This window comes from Oryctolagus cuniculus, chromosome 10 (genome assembly GCF_051225735.1).
Source record: "Oryctolagus cuniculus isolate XC-2025 breed Fujian yellow rabbit chromosome 10, ASM5122573v1, whole genome shotgun sequence".
In the NCBI taxonomy this organism is placed as follows: Eukaryota; Metazoa; Chordata; class Mammalia; order Lagomorpha; family Leporidae; genus Oryctolagus; species Oryctolagus cuniculus.
In genome coordinates this window covers 106,651,369-106,668,004 of record NC_142876.1, presented here as the reverse complement: position 1 = coordinate 106,668,004, position 16,636 = coordinate 106,651,369, and the positions used below count along the sequence as shown (strand labels likewise).

Here is a 16,636-nt window from a genome sequence, read left to right as displayed (position 1 = left end):
GGAAGCCAGGAGCCGGGTGCTTCCTCCTGGTCTCCCATGCGGGTGCAGGGCCAAGCACTTGGGCTATCCTCCACTGCCTTTCCGGGCCACAGCAGAGAGCCAGACTGGAAGAGGAGCAACCTGGACTAGAACCTGGCACCCATATGGGATGCCAGCACTGCAGGCAAGGTTTAACCAAGTGAGCCACGGCGCTGGCCCCGGACGCCACTTTAAGCTGTTGAATGGTTCCCCCTCATTTTTGCTATTTGTTGAAAATCCTAGGTCATGTGTCTTAAGACTCTCGTTTTCTGGATTCATCCAGTTGTATTCCTATAATATTAAATATGTCCCAATGTCATTTTCCTGTAAACTGGCAAATCTAGAGACTTATTCACTTAGGTTCTACGATTTTGGCACTGATACATCATAGGAAGTGGTATCTGCCTTTGCATTGCATCAGAAAGTGCACTGATTTATTCTCAGGTTCCCACTGGTCTTTCACTTAAATTGTAATCTCACCTTTTTTTTTTTAATTTATTAAGGATTGCATTATGGTGATTTTCTGTTTTATTATTCCTTCTGCCTTTATTAGTTGTATTCAGCAAAATTTTCCCTCTTTGAGACTTACCTGAAAATGAAGGCAAAAGATTTTTGTGAGTGAACCCAAAATTAGAAGCCCAGGTCTCTGCTCCTTTTGTTGGAGCCCAGCGTTGGAACTTGGGATGCCTGTAATATCTAAATAGTGCGTGGATACTTAGGATCTGTCAGCTGAGCTGAGGGTGGATCCAGCAAGCAGGAGACAGGCACGGAGTTGTGGCAGCAGCGATGGCTGTTCAGACAACTGCCATGAACCAGCCATCTCAAATTGTGAATACTACACTCTTTGGTCTTTTAAGTTACTGACTTCTTTCCCCCTTAAAGCATGGTTTTATTTTCACAAGTATCTTCTGCTACATCTTCTTTAGTGGGGAGACTGGATCTCTCCATTCACATTTCTATGAAAAACCCATGGCAACAGGTAGGGCCTTTTGCCAGGTAGGGCCTTAACTTGTTTTATGTTGACCCTACTTGTTGACTTGGTTCAAACCCTAAATTCTGCTTTGAGTCCTTGGCTCTGACAGTTTCTGGACACTAGTCTTCACAAGCAGAGTGTGTTTGGGTAACAAATATTTTAATGTTCTGGGTGCTGCTAGAAGCTATATTGGCTGCGCCAGTCCTTCTAGGTCTACCCGCCAAGGGTAAGGCATTTAGATAACTGGTTATCTTGGTTTGGTTGCCTCAGAAGCAGCTGAGTCCAGGTTAGTTATTTAGAAAGTGCTGTGGTCTCAGTGTGTTGTCCATAGGTTGAAATCCTCACCTGCAAAGGGATGGTGTTCGGACACCGAGTCTTTTTTTTTTTTTTTTTAAAGATTTATTTTATTTATTTGAAAGAGTTACAGAGAGACGGAGAAAGAGAGGTCTTCCATCCGCTGGTTCACTCCCCAGATAGCCACAATGGCCAGAGCTGCACAAATCTGGAGCCAGGAGCTTCTTCCGGGTCTCCCACACGAGTGCAGGGACCCAAGGACTTGGGCCATCTTCTCCTGCTTTCCCAGGCCATAGCAGAGAGCTGCATCGGAAGAGGAGCAGCTGGGTCTTGAACCCGCGTCTATATGGGATGCTGGCGCCTCAGGCCAGGGCTTTAACCCGCTGCACCACAACGCTGGACCAACCCAGTTTTTTCTTATTTTTTTTTAAAGACTTTCATTTATTTATTTTGACAGAGTTACAGACAGTGAGAGAGAGAGAGAGAGAGAGAGAGAGAGAGAGAGAGAGAAAGGTCTTCCTTCTGTTGGTTCACCCCCCAAAGGGCCGCCAGGGCCGGCGCTGTGCCGATCCGAAGCCAGGAGCCAGGTGCTTCCTCTTGGATGGAACTGTACATCCCTGCAGGAAAATGGAAGCCCACACTTAAGAAGTTCGATTAGACCAGAGTCGAATGCAAAAGCTGCAACTCTTAAGATTTCCAGACGAAAACGTAGGCAATACTGTCACAAACGTGAGGTAGGTAGGGGTTTCTCAGGACAGAAAAATCAATTCTAAGAAAGCCATTACTGGCTTCACCAAGATTAAATACTGCTTCCCAGAAGACAGTTTAAAACAAGGCTCAGAGTGGGAGAAAATACTCGCAAGCGTCTGACCGAAGATTTGTATTCAGAACACACATTTCTATCTAACAAATCATCTGCAGCGAGAACTCTAAACAGTAAGACGAAAAAGTACATTTAAAAAAATGCGCTAGAAGCCTTTAAAGTGAGGCCGCGTACTGTTGTCGCCGGACAACAGGCGCCTATGCCACCTCGACTTGGCGCACACAGCGCTGGACCACGACATAGTCTCGCGATACCACGAAATGGGCGGGCGCCCACAGCCCAAACTGCGCGGTGGCGCAGAGAACGCAGGCGTACCCAAGGTTCCCCGATTGGGTGATTGACTCCAGAGGGCGGGGCCAAAAGGAAGCGCGCAAGTGTTGGAGCACGCGGCTGGAGGCTTCCCTGGAGCTACCGGACACGCCCACCAGGGCGCGCCTCCCGCCCCACCCCCGACTCCACCGCCCCCTTCGGTTAACCGCCCCCTCCGAGGCTGTGCTCTCGCGGTATTTGTCCCGATCTCGCGGGGCTTAGCGTTGCACTGGGAGGCCGGGCCGGGAGGAGAGGGAGGAGGTGGCGTTCCGTTAGTGGCGTTGGGTTCTGGCGGCGGCGGCGGTGCTATCTCCTCTGCGCAGGGGGAGCCGTTCAGGCTGGAGGCCAGCCAGGTGAAGCGCTCTCCCAGATGCGTGTGCACGCTGCGCGGCCCCCGGGCGGGCAGGGAGCCGGGTCGTGGCCGCCGCCTGCGCTGTGGGCGACAGGCCGGCGCCGCCCCGGCCCCGCCCCAGCCCCCGCCCTGACCGCTGTACTCTCCCTCTCTCCCAGCTCTTGCCGCCACCTCGGTCGCGATGGGGGCGCAGGACCGGCCGCAGTGCCACTTCGACATCGAGATCAACCGGGAGCCGGGTGAGCCGGAGACTGGGGAGCGCTGCCGGGGGGCTTGGGCTTGCTCTGGCGAGGGGGAGGGGTCAGCCCTCGTCAGCCCTCCCCCGAGCCTTTTTGGGAGCGGAGAGGCACAACCAGCGTCCCTTTTTTCCGCTGAGGAAATCGGTGGCGAGGAGGGTGTCCCGGGCACACCCCCCTCCTGCACCCGCTGTGGGGAGCCCGGGCCTCCTCTTCCCAAGCCCCACGCTCCCCCCCCCCCCCCAGCACCTGGGGGCTGAGTGCTCAGACCCAGCCTGGCGCCAAGAGAAAGGGGTGCAGCCCTCTCTGGACTTTCCTCCTCCCGTGGAAGACTTGCAGTTCTGATTGCTGGTATCTTGCTCCGTACTTTGAAGTTTGGACTCGTCTGTTCCGTATTTTCCAATCACTCTGTCTCCTTAGGGCCTTGGCCCCTCTTCCGTCTTCCCTGGAGGATCTTCAGCCAGGATTCCTTGGTTCCTGTGGCAGCCGAACTGTAGCCTGAGTGCGCTTTAGCGTTCCATGTTTTCGTGTGTAGGGAATCCCGCACCCCCCATGCGTTATTGCATTTGCTTGAAAATAAGACGTTCCCCCCACCCCCAAAGGGCAGTTGTTTGATTCAAAGGGGTAGTGATCTCAGGGTTCCAGACTGTTTTCTTTTGTTGTTGCTAGCTGTGACTGGAGGTTCAGTTAGAGACGGACTGCTGCTGTTCCAGGCTCCGGAGATAAAGCGATGAATAAAACAAAGGCTCTCCTTTTGTAGTGCATGTTCTGTTGGGGGAAGATGGCAGTGGAAATGGGGGGAAATGCTGTGCCCAGGACTGTTGTAATAAGTCGGCCAGCCAAGGCCATATTGTGAGATGCTGGTGTTTGAGTAGTTGTCTGGAAGGGGCTGCGGTGAGCTGGGTGGAGGCGATGTTTGAGAAGAGCGTCCCTGGCAGGGGGAACATTTCACACAGGTCCTGGGCGGGAGTGCACTTGCCATGATGTTTCAGGCCAGCAAGGAGCCCAGACAGGGAAGAGAGCACTGGGCAGTGGCCTGCTAGGAAGTTGTTAAAGGGAATAGGAGGGAAGGAATGAGGTGAGCTTGTACATTTTGTTACCTTTCATGTTGAGTCTTGATGGCTCTTGTTGTTGTTGTTGTTGTTTGCTAAGAAAAAAACTCAGGTGCTTCAGATAATTTTTTATTTTTTGGTTTTTGTAAGGATTAAAAATAGCAGATGCCTGAAAAATAGAAATCAACAAAGGCTCTGTCGCCATGCCAAGTACATGTTCAAATCCTAGATTTGCAGATGACCAGTATTTTTTTTAATATTTATTTGAAAGTCATAGTTACACAGAGAGAGGAGAGCAGAGAGAGAGAGAGAGTCTTCTGTCCACTGGTTTGCTCCCCAGTTGGCTGCAATGGCCAGAACTGCGCCAATACGAAGCCAGGAACCAGGAGCTTCTTCCAAGTCTCCCACGTGGGTGCAGGAGCCCAGGACTTGGGCCATCTTCCACTGCTTTTGCAGGCCATAGCAGAGAGCGGGATCGGAAGTGGAGCAGCCAGGACTCGAACCACTGCCCATATGGGATGCCGGCACTGCAGTCAGCAGCTTTACCTGCTAAGCCACGTTGCCACCCCCCAGATGACCAGTGTTCTGAAATCTCCAGAATACTTTTGAAGTGACTAGCACACCTGAGGACACTGAATCCTATGTGAAACAAGGAATGCTTACATTGTGCCTGGTTGAGCCCATTGATAACTGGCAGTTTTGTATGGTTCGATCTCTAGAATTTTTTGGTAAATACTGGATAATTGACCCACTATTGATTTAAGGGTCACTTCGGTTGTATGAAGTCTTGCTTTGTTGGATTTAACCGTTAGTACATATAAGAATATTTCAGAAAGTTCATGGAAAGTGGAATTGAAAGATAAATTTATTTGGTGAAAAAAGCCTTTGAAATCCATAGTTTTTTTTAAAGATTTATTTTATTTGAAAGGCAGAGCTACAGAGAGTTAGAGGTAGAGGCAGAGAGAGGTCTTCTATCCACTGGCTGCAATGGCTGGAGCTGGGCTGTTACGAAGCCGGGAGCCAGGAGCTTCTTCTGGGTCTCCCACATGGGTGCAGGGGCCCAAGGACTTGGGCCATCCTCCACTGCTTGCCCAGGCCATAGCAGAGTGCTGGATAGGAAATGGAGCAGCTGGGTCTTGAACCAGCTCCCATATGGGATGCCATTGCTTCAGGCCAGTGCATTAACCCACTGTGACACAGTGCCAGCCCCTAGCCTCGCTTATTCTGAGGCTCTTTTGTTAAGTAGGTGAATACACATTTATGGTTGTTGTCTTATTGAACCGATGTTTCGTTGCTATGTATGTAATGACCCTTTCCATGCCTAGTAATTTTCCTTTCTCAGAAATTTAGTTTGATCTGAATATAGCAACTCCAGCTTTTCTTAATTTTTACATGGTGTATAATTTTCAGTACTTTTACTGTTAATCTATCTGTTTTATTATATTTAAGTGGATTTCTGTTTAAGGTAGCAAATAGATGAGTCTTTTTTTTTTTTTTAAGAGTTATTTATTGCAGCTGGGGTTGTGGCATAGCAGGTAATACAGCCGCCTGCAATGCCTGCATCCCATATGGGCGCCGGTTTGTGTCCTGGCTGCTCCACTTCATCCCACTCCCTCTAATGACCTAGGAAGTCAGTGGAAGATGGCCCAAGTGCTTGGGCCCCTGCCACCCTGTGGGAGACCTGGAAGCTCCTGACTCCTGGGTTTGGCCTGGGTGAGCACTGACTGTTGGAGCCATCTGGGGAGTGAACCAGCATATGGAAGACCCTCTCTCTCTGTAACTCCAACTTTCAAATAGGTAAATAAATTAAAAAAAAAAAAAAAAAAAAAAAAAGAGTGTGGTGACTTAACCTGCTGCACAGCAATGCCCACTGCTTATTTTTATCCATTCTGGCCATCTCTTTCAGTATGTTTAATATATTTAAAATAACAGTAGTTGTGTTTGGACTTGGCTATTGTTTGTTTCTGATTCTTCTTTTTATTTGATTTTTCTTTCCTTGTTTGGATTATTTGAATATTTTTTAGTGTTCTTAATTTTTGTGTTTTTTTTTTTTTAGATTTTTTTTAAAGATGTATTTATTTATTTGAAAGTGGAGTTATACAGAGAGAGAAGGAGAGATGGAGAGAGAGGTCTTCCACCTGCTGGTTCACTCCCCAGTTGGTTGCAACAGCCGAAGCTATGCCGATTTGAAGCCAGGAGCCAGAGCCTCCTCCTGGTCTCCTATGCAGGTGCAGGGGTCCAAAGACTTGGACCATCTTCTACTGCTTTCCCAGGCTGTTGCAGGGAGCTGGGTTGGAAGTGGAGCAGCCGGCGCCCATATGGGATGCTGGCACTGCAGGTGCGGGCCCCATAGTGTTCTTAATTTTTCTATTGAAATTTTGATGATATCTCACTGTTGCTTTTTTAGTGATTACTCTAGGGTTTATAGTGTACACAAGTGTATTTGACTTTTCACAGTGTACTTAGAATTAATATTTACTCCTTCAAGTGAAATGTAGAACCATCCTATCATATATATCTCTTAATCCATCACTTTGTGGTATTTGTCATATATATTATATCTTCTAACATTGAAAACTTTTGCTTTCACATACTGTAGTGAAATAAAGAGAAAAATACTCCTGTGTTTACCATTACTTTTGCCGTTTGTCCAGTGATGAAGTCTGGTGAAATTCCAAGTTCCCTATTGAAAATTACTTTAGCATTTTTTTCAGGGGTAGATCTTCTGGTTGCAGATTCTGTTTCCTTCCCTCCCTCCCTCCCTCCCTCCCTCCCTTCCTTCCTTCTATTTTACTTATTTATTTGAGAGGTAGAGTTATAGACAGTGAGAGGGAGAGACAGAGAGAAATGTCTTCCATCTGCTGGTTCGCTTCCAAATGGCCGCAACAGCTGGAGCTGAGCCAATCCGAAACCAGAAGACAGGAGCTTCTTCCAGGTGTCCCACGTGGGTGCAGGGGCCCAAGCACTTAGGCCATCCTCCACTGCTTTCCCAGGCCAGAACGGAGACCTGGATCAGAAGAGGAGCAGCTGAGAGACTAGAACCGGTACCCATATGGGATGCCGGTGCCTCAGGTGGAGGATTAACCTACTGCGCCACAGCACCAGGCCAAAAAGATAAAGTTTTTCTTTATCTGAGAATTTTATTCTGCCTTCCTCACTGTAAGGTGTTTTTACTAGAATAGAGTTCTGAATTGATAGTTATTTTCTGTTAGCACTTGAAAGATGTTTCTCTGCTGTCTGGTCTAGTTGGTTTCTGATAGGAAACCAATAGTCATTTGAATTACAGTTCCTCCACATGTGATGTGTTGCTCTTGTCTGACTGCCTTCAGGATTTTTACTGTTTTTTAGTTTTAGCAATTTGATTATGATATTTGGGTGTGAATTTCTTTTGGTTTATTCTCTTTGAGTTTACTGATCTTCTTGAACCTGTGTGTGTCTTCTATGAAATTTATGAAGTTTTCAGCCACTATTTCTACAAATATATTTTTGGTCTACCACTTTTTTTCCTCTCCATCTGGGACTTTGGTGACATGAGGATTAGGCCCCTGAGGATCTGTTCATTTATTATCATTATTCTTACCATTATTTTCTGCTCTATTTTTTTAGATAGGATAGTTTCTGCTAATTGGTCTTCAAGTTCATTGACATTTTCCCCCTTTGTCATCTCTGTTCTGCTGTTGAGCTCATCGAGTGAATTTTTTTAATTTTAGTTACTGCATTTTTCATTTTTAAAATTTCCTTTGGTTCTTCTTGGAACTTTGTGTTTTTTCCACTTAAAGAGTGTTTGCCAGGGCCAGCGCTGTGGCACAGTAGGTTAATCCTCAGCCTGCGGTACCAGCATCCCGTATGGGTGCCGGTTCTAGTCCTGGCTGCTACACTTCTGATCCAGCTCTCTGCTATGGCCTGGGAAAGCAGTGGAAGATGGCCCAGGTCCTTGGGCCACTGCACCCATGTGGGAGACTCAGAAGAAGCTGCAGGCTCCTGGCTTCCAATTCATGCAGCTCTGACCGTTGTGGCCATTTGGGGAGTGAACCAACGGACAGAGAAGACTTTTCTCTCTGTTTCTCCCTCTCACTGTCTGTAACTCTACCTTTCAAATAAATAAATAAAATCTTTTTTTTTTTTTTAAAGAGTGTTTGCTCTTACTTGGTGAAGTGTGATTATAATAGCTGCTTTAAAATCTTTGACTATTTCAATATGTATGTCATCTCAGAATTGCGATCTTTTAATTACCTTTTCCTTGGGAGAGCTGTGGTTTTCCTGGTTCTTTATATGTCTTTAGATGTTGTATTACTTCCTGGAATTTCCTCTATCCTCCCAGAATAGGCGAATCCTGTGGAGGATGTTATTTTTGCTGGTGGTGATATTCTTGAGCTTATTGTAGCAGATAGTTAACCTGCTTAGCTTTAACCTGCAAGTTCATACCCACTTTCTGCTGTTTATGGTCGTGTCCACATGTGTGTAGTTCATGCTTGAGCCTAGCTGTTCATATACAGCTTTATGTGGTTGCTTTCCTGAACTGTATCTTCTCTGCCATCTTGCCAACACTTTCTAGGCTCAAGGGCTCCCCTTCCTGATCCTCTGACTAGAAAGCCAGGGCTTTAGTTTTCCTGCTCTGCCAAGTCTGCCCCTAAGCCTAAGCAGCAACAGGAAGGATAGAATGAGTAAAGAAGTGGGTTGTTCTTGTGCTCTTGGACTGTAGGTCTTACAGTTAGAGAATTCCTCTCTCTTAGAGTTTTAGGTGGCACCCCAGAGTCACTACTGCTCTCACTGTCACTGCAACAGTGGGATTCCCTAGGAGCTAGATGAGAATGGAAGAAAATAAACAGAACTCTAGAGATTTTCCACATTCACTGTGATGTACAGAGGCCCCTTTTACAGTTTCCTGGCCTAGAAATAAAGGGCATCCCTTTGTGCTCTCATTCACTGTACCTAGTGGGGAAATCCAACCTGATGTCTTTTGATTCCAGGCCAGGAGATACTGAAGAACCACACAGTTGGAAATTCATTACCAATTTGGTGGTCTTTTGAGGTCTGACTTCCTTTCCTAATCTAACTACTATCATTCATTTTTTCAGTCCTTATTCTTTCATGCTTTTTGTCCAGTTATTTTTGTTGTTGTTGTGTTCAATGAGAAAGATAGGATGGAAGGTATTTATTCCATTTTGGCTGGACCTAGGATTCCTTTAAAATTTAAGAAAATTTTCTAACTGGTAGAAATTAGCAAAGCATTAGCCTTTTTGTATGAAACGTAATACCCAGTGTGGAAGTACAGATGTAAATTCTCATTGGCAACTTCATTTTTCTGACAGGCAGGTTCATCCTTCTCTGGTTAAATGTTCTGTAGGGTTGTTAGTGGTTGGTTAAACTAAGGCTTTCCTAGGGCAGAAGTAAAACGAGAGTGTTTTTTTTTTTCTCTCCTTCCTTTGGTACCTTTTCCCTGCCTTAGTATTCAGATCTTTGTATCAAGAAATGGGGTGGGCGCTCAGTTTTTTCCCGAGATATCCCCCTTGATTTGTCAAGGTGTATTTCTCTAAATTAAATTAGGCTAAAATGCTTACTGCTAAAAAGAAATAGGCTAGTGGAAACCAAATAACTAAGTTTTAGATATCTGTTGGAAAGTTACTCTAAGCCAGTTTAGTCAAGAATGGCCATTAGATTATTTTTAGTACACATAGGGGAGTCACCCGTTAGATAGGTAAGGAGTACAGATTGCCTTTGTAACAACTTTGCTACCAGACTACAGTGAGAACAAATCACATTTTACTGTTCATGGGCATTAGCAAAAACTATCACATATAACTCATACAGCCAGTTAATATGAGTTTGATGAAGCCCCAGGTCCTTTTCAGTGCTCCAGCTGCTGCTTCCTGCCTTGTGAAAATTGCCACATGACACTTTTGGGATGAGGCATCCAAAATCCTCCAGAGTCAGTTGATAGACCCTAACCTTTTCAGTGGACCCTGTCTCAGGCTGTACTCCAGAGGCTGATGCTTCAGATTCATATGTCCTGTTAGTGTAAGGATGCGGAGTCTCTCTTGTTCAGTCCATATGTTCTCAGCATCATTGACTTACAAATAAAAATCCATTTCTGGGCCGGCGCCGTGGCTCACTAGGCTAATCCTCCGCCTTGCGGCGCCGGCACACCGGGTTCTAGTCCCGGTCGGGGCGCTGGATTCTGTCCCGGTTGCCCCTCTTCCAGGCCAGCTCTCTGCTGTGGCCAGGGAGTGCAGTGGAGGATGGCCCAGGTCCTTGGGCCCTGCACCCCATGGGAGACCAGGAGAAGTACCTGGCTCCTGCCATCGGATCAGCGCGGTGTGCCGGCTGCAGCGCACAGGCCTTGGCAGCCACTGGAGGGTGAACCAACGGCAAAGGAAGACCTTTCTCTCTGTCTGTCTCTCTCTCTCACTGTCCACTCTGCCTGTCAAAAAAAAAAAAAAAAAAAAAGTACTCTTTCATGTCAAAGTCTATATAGATCTTCTTAAATAGTTACCTTAATATACAACATTATAGTAAAAGCCTTGATATAGACCTTAGATTTAGGTGCTTTTTTTTTTTTAAGATTTATTTTTATTTATTTGAAAGCCAGAGTTACACAGAGAGTGAAGGAGAGGCAGAGATAGAGAGAGGTCTTCCATTGTCTGGTTCACTCCCCAGCTGGCTGCAACGCCCGGAGCTGCACCGATCTGAAGCCAGGAGCTTCTTCAGGTCTCCCTCGTGGGTGCAGGGGCCCAAGGACTTGGGCCATCTACTATTGCTTTCCCAGGCCATAGCAGAGAGCGGGATTGGAAGTGGAGCAGCTGGGTCTCGAACCGGCATCCATATAGGATGCTGGCGCTTCAGGCCAGGGCGTTAACCCGCTGCGCCACAGCGCTGGCCCCTACACCCCTACAAGTTGCTTTTATGTGACCTGGGTGAAAATCCTATTTTATCACTCCCATTCTGTTAGTATTCAGATTTTTTCCAGAGGTAGCACAACATGTGACATCACAATAGATCAAGTGCAGAAGCAGATAGGAAAATCTGTCTTCTAGTAACTCAGACACTAAAAAGATTTTGCAAAAATATGAAACAGTGATACATCTTACTAAATTTTGTTCATTTTTGAAAATAGAAATTAATTATTGAAACATTTACGTTAATATATATAGTTATTGCTGTTACTTAGTAAATCAGTAAATATCAGTAGATATAACTCATAAAAATATCTTATGGTCCTCAGTTGTTAAGATTATAGAAGAATTGGGCTGGTTTGTGACACAGTGGGTTAAAGCGCCGGCATACGGGGTTCTAGTCCCGGTCTGGGCGCCAGATTCTGTCCCGGTTGCTCCTCTTCCAGGCCAGCTCTCTGCTATGGCCAGGGAGTGCAGTGGAGGATGGCCCAGGTCCTTGGGCCCTGCACCCCATGGGAGACCAGGAGAAGTACCTGGCTCCTGCCATCGGATCAGCGCGGTGTGCCGGCTGCAGCGCACAGGCCTTGGCAGCCACTGGAGGGTGAACCAACGGCAAAGGAAGACCTTTCTCTCTGTCTCTCTCACTGTCCACTCTGCCTGTCCAAAAAATAAATAAATAAATAAATAACTACCATCTCTGCGTAATTCTTGACTTTCAAATAAATAAATAAATCTTAAAAAGAAAAAAACACCATGCATTTACCAACATGATACAGTTTTATGTTATTAGCATAATACTTAAAAAAATAATTTTTAAAAACTTTTAGAAATATTTATTTATTTGAAAAGCAGAGTGACAGAGAGAGAGAGATCAATCCTCCATCTGCTTGCTCAAAGGCATAACAGCCAAGTCTAGACCAGGCCAAAGCCAAGAGGCAGGAACTCCATTATGGTGTCCCACATGGGTAGCAGGGGCCTAAGTGCTGGGGCCGGCCGTCTTCTATTGTGTTACCTGGGCACTTTAGCAAGAAACTGGGTCAAAAATGGAGTAGCCAGGACTCAAACCAGCACTCCAGTGTGGCATACTGACTTCACAAGCAGAGGCTTAACTTGCTGTGCTGCAACACTGGCCCCCTTGATAGACTTTTTTTTTTTTAAGATTTATTTATTTATTTGAAAGTTACACAGAGAGAGAAGAGGCAGAGAGAGAGAGAGTCTTCCATTTGCTAGTTCACTCTACAATTGGCTGCAATAGCTGGGGCTGTGTCAATCCGGAGCCAGGAGGCAGGAGCTTCTTCTGGGTTTCCCATGTGGGTACAGGGGCCTAGGGACTTGGGCCATCTTCCGCTGCTTTCCCAGGCCATAGCAGAGAGCTGGATCGGAAGTGGAGCAGCCAGGACTCAAAGAGGCACCCATATGGGATGCCGGCACCGCAGGCAGCGGCCTTACCCGCTGCGTCACAGTGCCGGCCCCAATAATAAGCACTTTTGACTTGTTCTTTTTCTTAGTAAAATTCATGCTGTACTAGTGTTTTACCTTTAAACATAGTGCTGGTTTTTTATTTGAAGGGTATCTGTTAAGAGGTGAATGTTGAGTGGTTGGCGCTGTGGCATAGCGGGTAAAGCCACCACCTGTAGTGCTGACATCCCATATGGGCGCCGGTTTGAGTCCTGGCTGCTCCACTTCCAATCCAGCTCTCTGCTATGGCCTGGGAAAGCAGTAGAAGATGGCCCAAGACCTTGGGCCTGTGCACCCGGGAGACCCAGAAGAAGTTTCTGGCTCCTGGCTTCTGATCAGCACAGCTCTGGCCATTGTGGCCATCTTGGGAGTGAACCAGCAGATGGAAGACCTCTCTCTCTCTCTGCCTCTCTTCTCTCTGTGTAACTCTGCCTTTCAAATAAATAAATAAATCTTAAAACAAAAAAAAGAGATGAATGTTGACTTTCATCAAGTGCTGTTTTGGTTTCTGTTAAGATTTTATAGGGTTTTTTCCTTGACTTTAATAATTAATAGATTTCTCAGTATTGATTAGTATCTCTTTAAATGAGATTGAACTTTAGAGTTTTTTATTTGTTTTATGTCATCTTTCTCAGGCTTTGTCTTCCTTTATTTTCCTCCATAAAATGTGCTAAGCTTTTAATTTTTACTGAAACGGTGGAGATGACATTGCATCTCAGTTTTATTTGAAAAAGTAATTCATCTATATTTTTAAGAGTTACTTAGCACTTCTTTGAATAGTTACTTAACAGCATTGTAGGATTTTTTCTTACCTTTGATTTTCAGTCTAGATCAGCATATATAACAATGTTTCCTTATAAATTCTTTTTCCTAAATTTTATATTCCTGTCTTCTTGATTGGAGTGATGGATTTATTTTTCACCTTATTCCTGAATGAAAATTTCTAGGTCTGTATGCACTGATTGAGACAAAGAAGTGATATTCAACGCATTTTGCTTTGTGTGACCTGACAGCTCTAATATCTGGCCTCATTCCCCGACTTCTTGGTTCTTTGATTCTCTGATCACTATATCTTCTAACTACATGAGCCAATTAGTTCATTCTCTTTTGAATTTTTTTTGTGTGTACTGCACATTTATTTTACTTACTTGATAGGCAGAGAATTCCCATCTGCTGGTTAACTCCCGGTTACCTACAACAGCCATGCCAAAACTAGGACGTGGAAACTCAATCCAGGTCGCCCACATAGGTGTCAGAGACCCAGGTACTTGAGCTTGTGCCTTAGCAGGAATCTGGAATTGGAGTTGGAGCTGGAACTCAAACCTGGGCACTGTGATTTGGGACATGAGTGTCCTATTGCTGTCTTAACTGCTAACACCAAATGCCCTTCCATTTTGTTTTGTTTTTAGGAACCATAGCCTGTTCTCTTTCTAGTCTCTGAAAGAATAGGATATTGATGTTTTGTATGGATGGGCAGTTCAGGAAGTTGGCTCTAAGTAGTTCTTATAAATAAGAAAAAAAGCTGAAAGTGGAGGACAGAAAAACTGTTTCTAACAGTACTGGCCAGAATGACTATCTTATGATACTCTGTCCTCACTGGCAGGTCCACACATAGATCAGGTATCTGTTAATTGGAAGTATTTTTAAAGACTAGTAATAGTTCAGGAAAGGACTATACAAAAAGAGATGAGTAATGTAGAGTCCTTTAAAAGTCACTTAAAATCCCACAATTTTAGGACTAGAATCACTTTGGCTGGATTCAATTTTTAAAGTTAACCAGTAGAGTAGACCTCTTGTTACTTGGTATCTCCCAGTTAAATTCTTTCCCATCAACACTTTTTAAAAATTAAAATGGATTACAAACATCTACCTCCCAAATTATTCAGTTTATCTCTTTTTTTATTCCATGTGAGAAATTTAGTCAACTTGCTCATTGGGTTTTCCCCCTGTGTATTTTATTTCAGTTGGTCGTATTATGTTTCAGCTCTTCTCAGACATATGTCCGAAAACATGCAAAAACTTCCTTTGCCTGTGCTCAGGTAAGTGAATTATTAAATTATTCCCAATGAGAGGTCATGATCATGATACAGAGGTTTTGTTTTTGTTGATTTTTTTTTTTTTACTATTTATTTATTTATTTATTTGAAAGGTGGGAGAGAGAGACATCCCCATCCATTGGTCCACTCCCCAAATGCCCACAATAGTCAGGGCTGGGTCAGACTGAAGCCCTGAGACAGGAACTCCGTCTGGGTCTCTTTTGTGGGTAGCAGGAACACAAGTACTTGGGCCTTGATCTGCTGCCTTCCCAGGTGCATCAGCAGAGAGCTGATTCAAAAGCAGAGGAGCCAGAACTTAAACCAGCACTAGTATGCCCACCCTCAGTGAGTTAGACTTTTACCTTACTTAATATAATAAATATTTCTAGAAAAATAAAGGGCTATGAAATGAATTTTGCAAATAAAAAATTACTTACACTGACTTCCATATGAAATCAAGGAAGCATTTAAGGGGAAGAGAAGAGAATGGCTTTAAAAATGAAGAGTAAGGGCCAGCGCCGTGGCTCACTAGGCTAATCCTCTGCCTTGCGGTGCCGGCACACCGGGTTCTAGTTCCGGTCGGGGCTCCAGATTCTGTCCCGGTTGCCCCTCTTCCAGGCCAGCTCTCTGCTGTGGCTAGGGAGTGCAGTGGAGGATGGCCCAAGTGCTTGGGCCCTGCACCCCATGGGAGGCCAGGAGAAGCACCTGGCTCCTGCCATCGGATCAGCGCGGTGCACCGGCTGCAGTGCGCAGGCCTCGGCGGCCATTGGAGGGTGAATCAACGGCAAAAGGAAGACCTTTCTCTCTGTCTCTCTCTCTCACTGTCCACTCTGCCTGTCAAAATAAATAAATAAATTAAAATTAAAAATGAAGAGTAAGAATCTCTGTAATGGAGACTTCCCTGAATATTGTAGTTTATATAATAGGACATTTTTCTTTTAAGATTTATTTTATTTATTAAAGATAGCGTTACAGGGAGAGGTAGAAACAGAGAGAGAGAGAGAGAGGTCTTCCATCTTCTGGTTCACTCCCCAAAATGGCCACAACCAAGGCCCCTACATGGGTGTAGGGGCCCAGGGACTTGGGCCGTCTGCTGCTTTCCCAAGTGCATTAGCAGGGAGCTGGATCAGAAATGGAGCAGCCAGAAATCGAACCGGCACTCTAGACTGGGATTTTAACCCTCTGTGCTTCAGCACTGGCCCCAAAATAATAGACATTTAAAATTGTCTTGTCTTAGTAGAATTTTACAAATTTCACTACTTTGAACAAATTAAGCATCCTAGAGTTCATAAGAAATTTAGGGTTTGAAAATGGACAAAATACAATGAAATTCTGTTTATAAATATATATGGATTTATATTTTGGATAAGTAGAAAAATGGGGACGATACAGTGTCACTTTAAAATTAGAAGTAGTGAGCCGGCGCTGTGGCTCACTAGGCTAATCCTCCGCCTTGCGGCACCGGCACACCGGGTTCTAGTCCCAGTCGGGGCGCCGGATTCTGTCCCGGTTGCCCCTCTTCCAGGCCAGCTCTCTGCTGTGGCTAGGGAGTGCAGTGGAGGATGGCCCAAGTCCTTGGGCGCTGTACCCCATGGGAGACCAGGATAAGCACCTGGCTCCTGCTTTCGGATCAGCGCAGCGTGCCAGCCGCGGCAGCCATTGGAGGGTGAACCAACGGCAAAGGAAGACCTTTCTCTCTGTCTCTCTCTCTCACTGTCCACTCTGCCTGTCAAAAAAAATTCAGTTCACTACTTTTAATTTATTTATTTTTTGACAGGCAGAGTGGACAGTGAGAGAGAGAGACAGGCAGAGTTCACCCTCCAATGGCCACCGCGGCCGGCGCACTGCGGCCGGCACACCGCGCAGATCCCAAGGCAGGAGCCAGGTGCTTCTCCTGGTCTCCCATGGGGTGCAGGGCCCAAGGACCTGGGCCATCCTCCACTGCACTCCGTGGCCACAGCAGAGAGCTGGCCTGGAAGAGGGGTAACCGGGACAGAATCCGGCGCCCTGACCGGGACTAGAACCCAGTGTGCCGGCGCGGCAAGGCGAAGGATTAGCCTAGTGAGCTGCAGTGTTGGCCCAGCTTTTTTTTTTTTTTTTTTTTTTTAAGATCCATTTATTTATTTGAAAATCAGAGTTAGGAAAGAGAGAGAGAGAGATCTTCCACCCACTCGTGCACTCCCCAGATGGCT

General features: G+C 45.7%; 1 protein-coding gene and 1 long non-coding RNA gene across 7 annotated transcripts in view; one reads left to right on the top strand and one right to left on the bottom strand.

Annotated features, from left to right (window-relative positions):
- Positions 1–1,695: 1,695 nt before the first annotated feature.
- On the bottom strand, positions 1,696–3,393 carry LOC138844118 (uncharacterized). Its single transcript, XR_011379580.1, has 2 exons — positions 3,255–3,393; positions 1,696–1,902 (listed from the first exon to the last, which is right to left on the bottom strand). It is a non-coding gene; the product is annotated as an uncharacterized LOC138844118 (long non-coding RNA).
- NKTR (natural killer cell triggering receptor) overlaps positions 2,597–16,636 on the top strand; it is a 47,102-nt gene continuing 33,062 nt past the window's right edge. For 2 of the 6 annotated variants that reach the window (XM_008260249.5, XM_008260248.5), the window contains exons 1-3: positions 2,597–2,770; positions 2,928–3,008; positions 14,373–14,447. In XM_008260249.5, coding sequence (XP_008258471.1) covers positions 2,951–3,008; positions 14,373–14,447 — 133 coding nt within the window. In that variant the 5' untranslated portion in view covers positions 2,597–2,770; positions 2,928–2,950. The remainder of the gene's footprint in view (positions 2,771–2,927; positions 3,009–14,372; positions 14,448–16,636) is intronic. The other 4 variants (XM_089306472.1, XM_070050973.2, XM_070050971.2 and 1 more) reach the window with 3 other exon arrangements.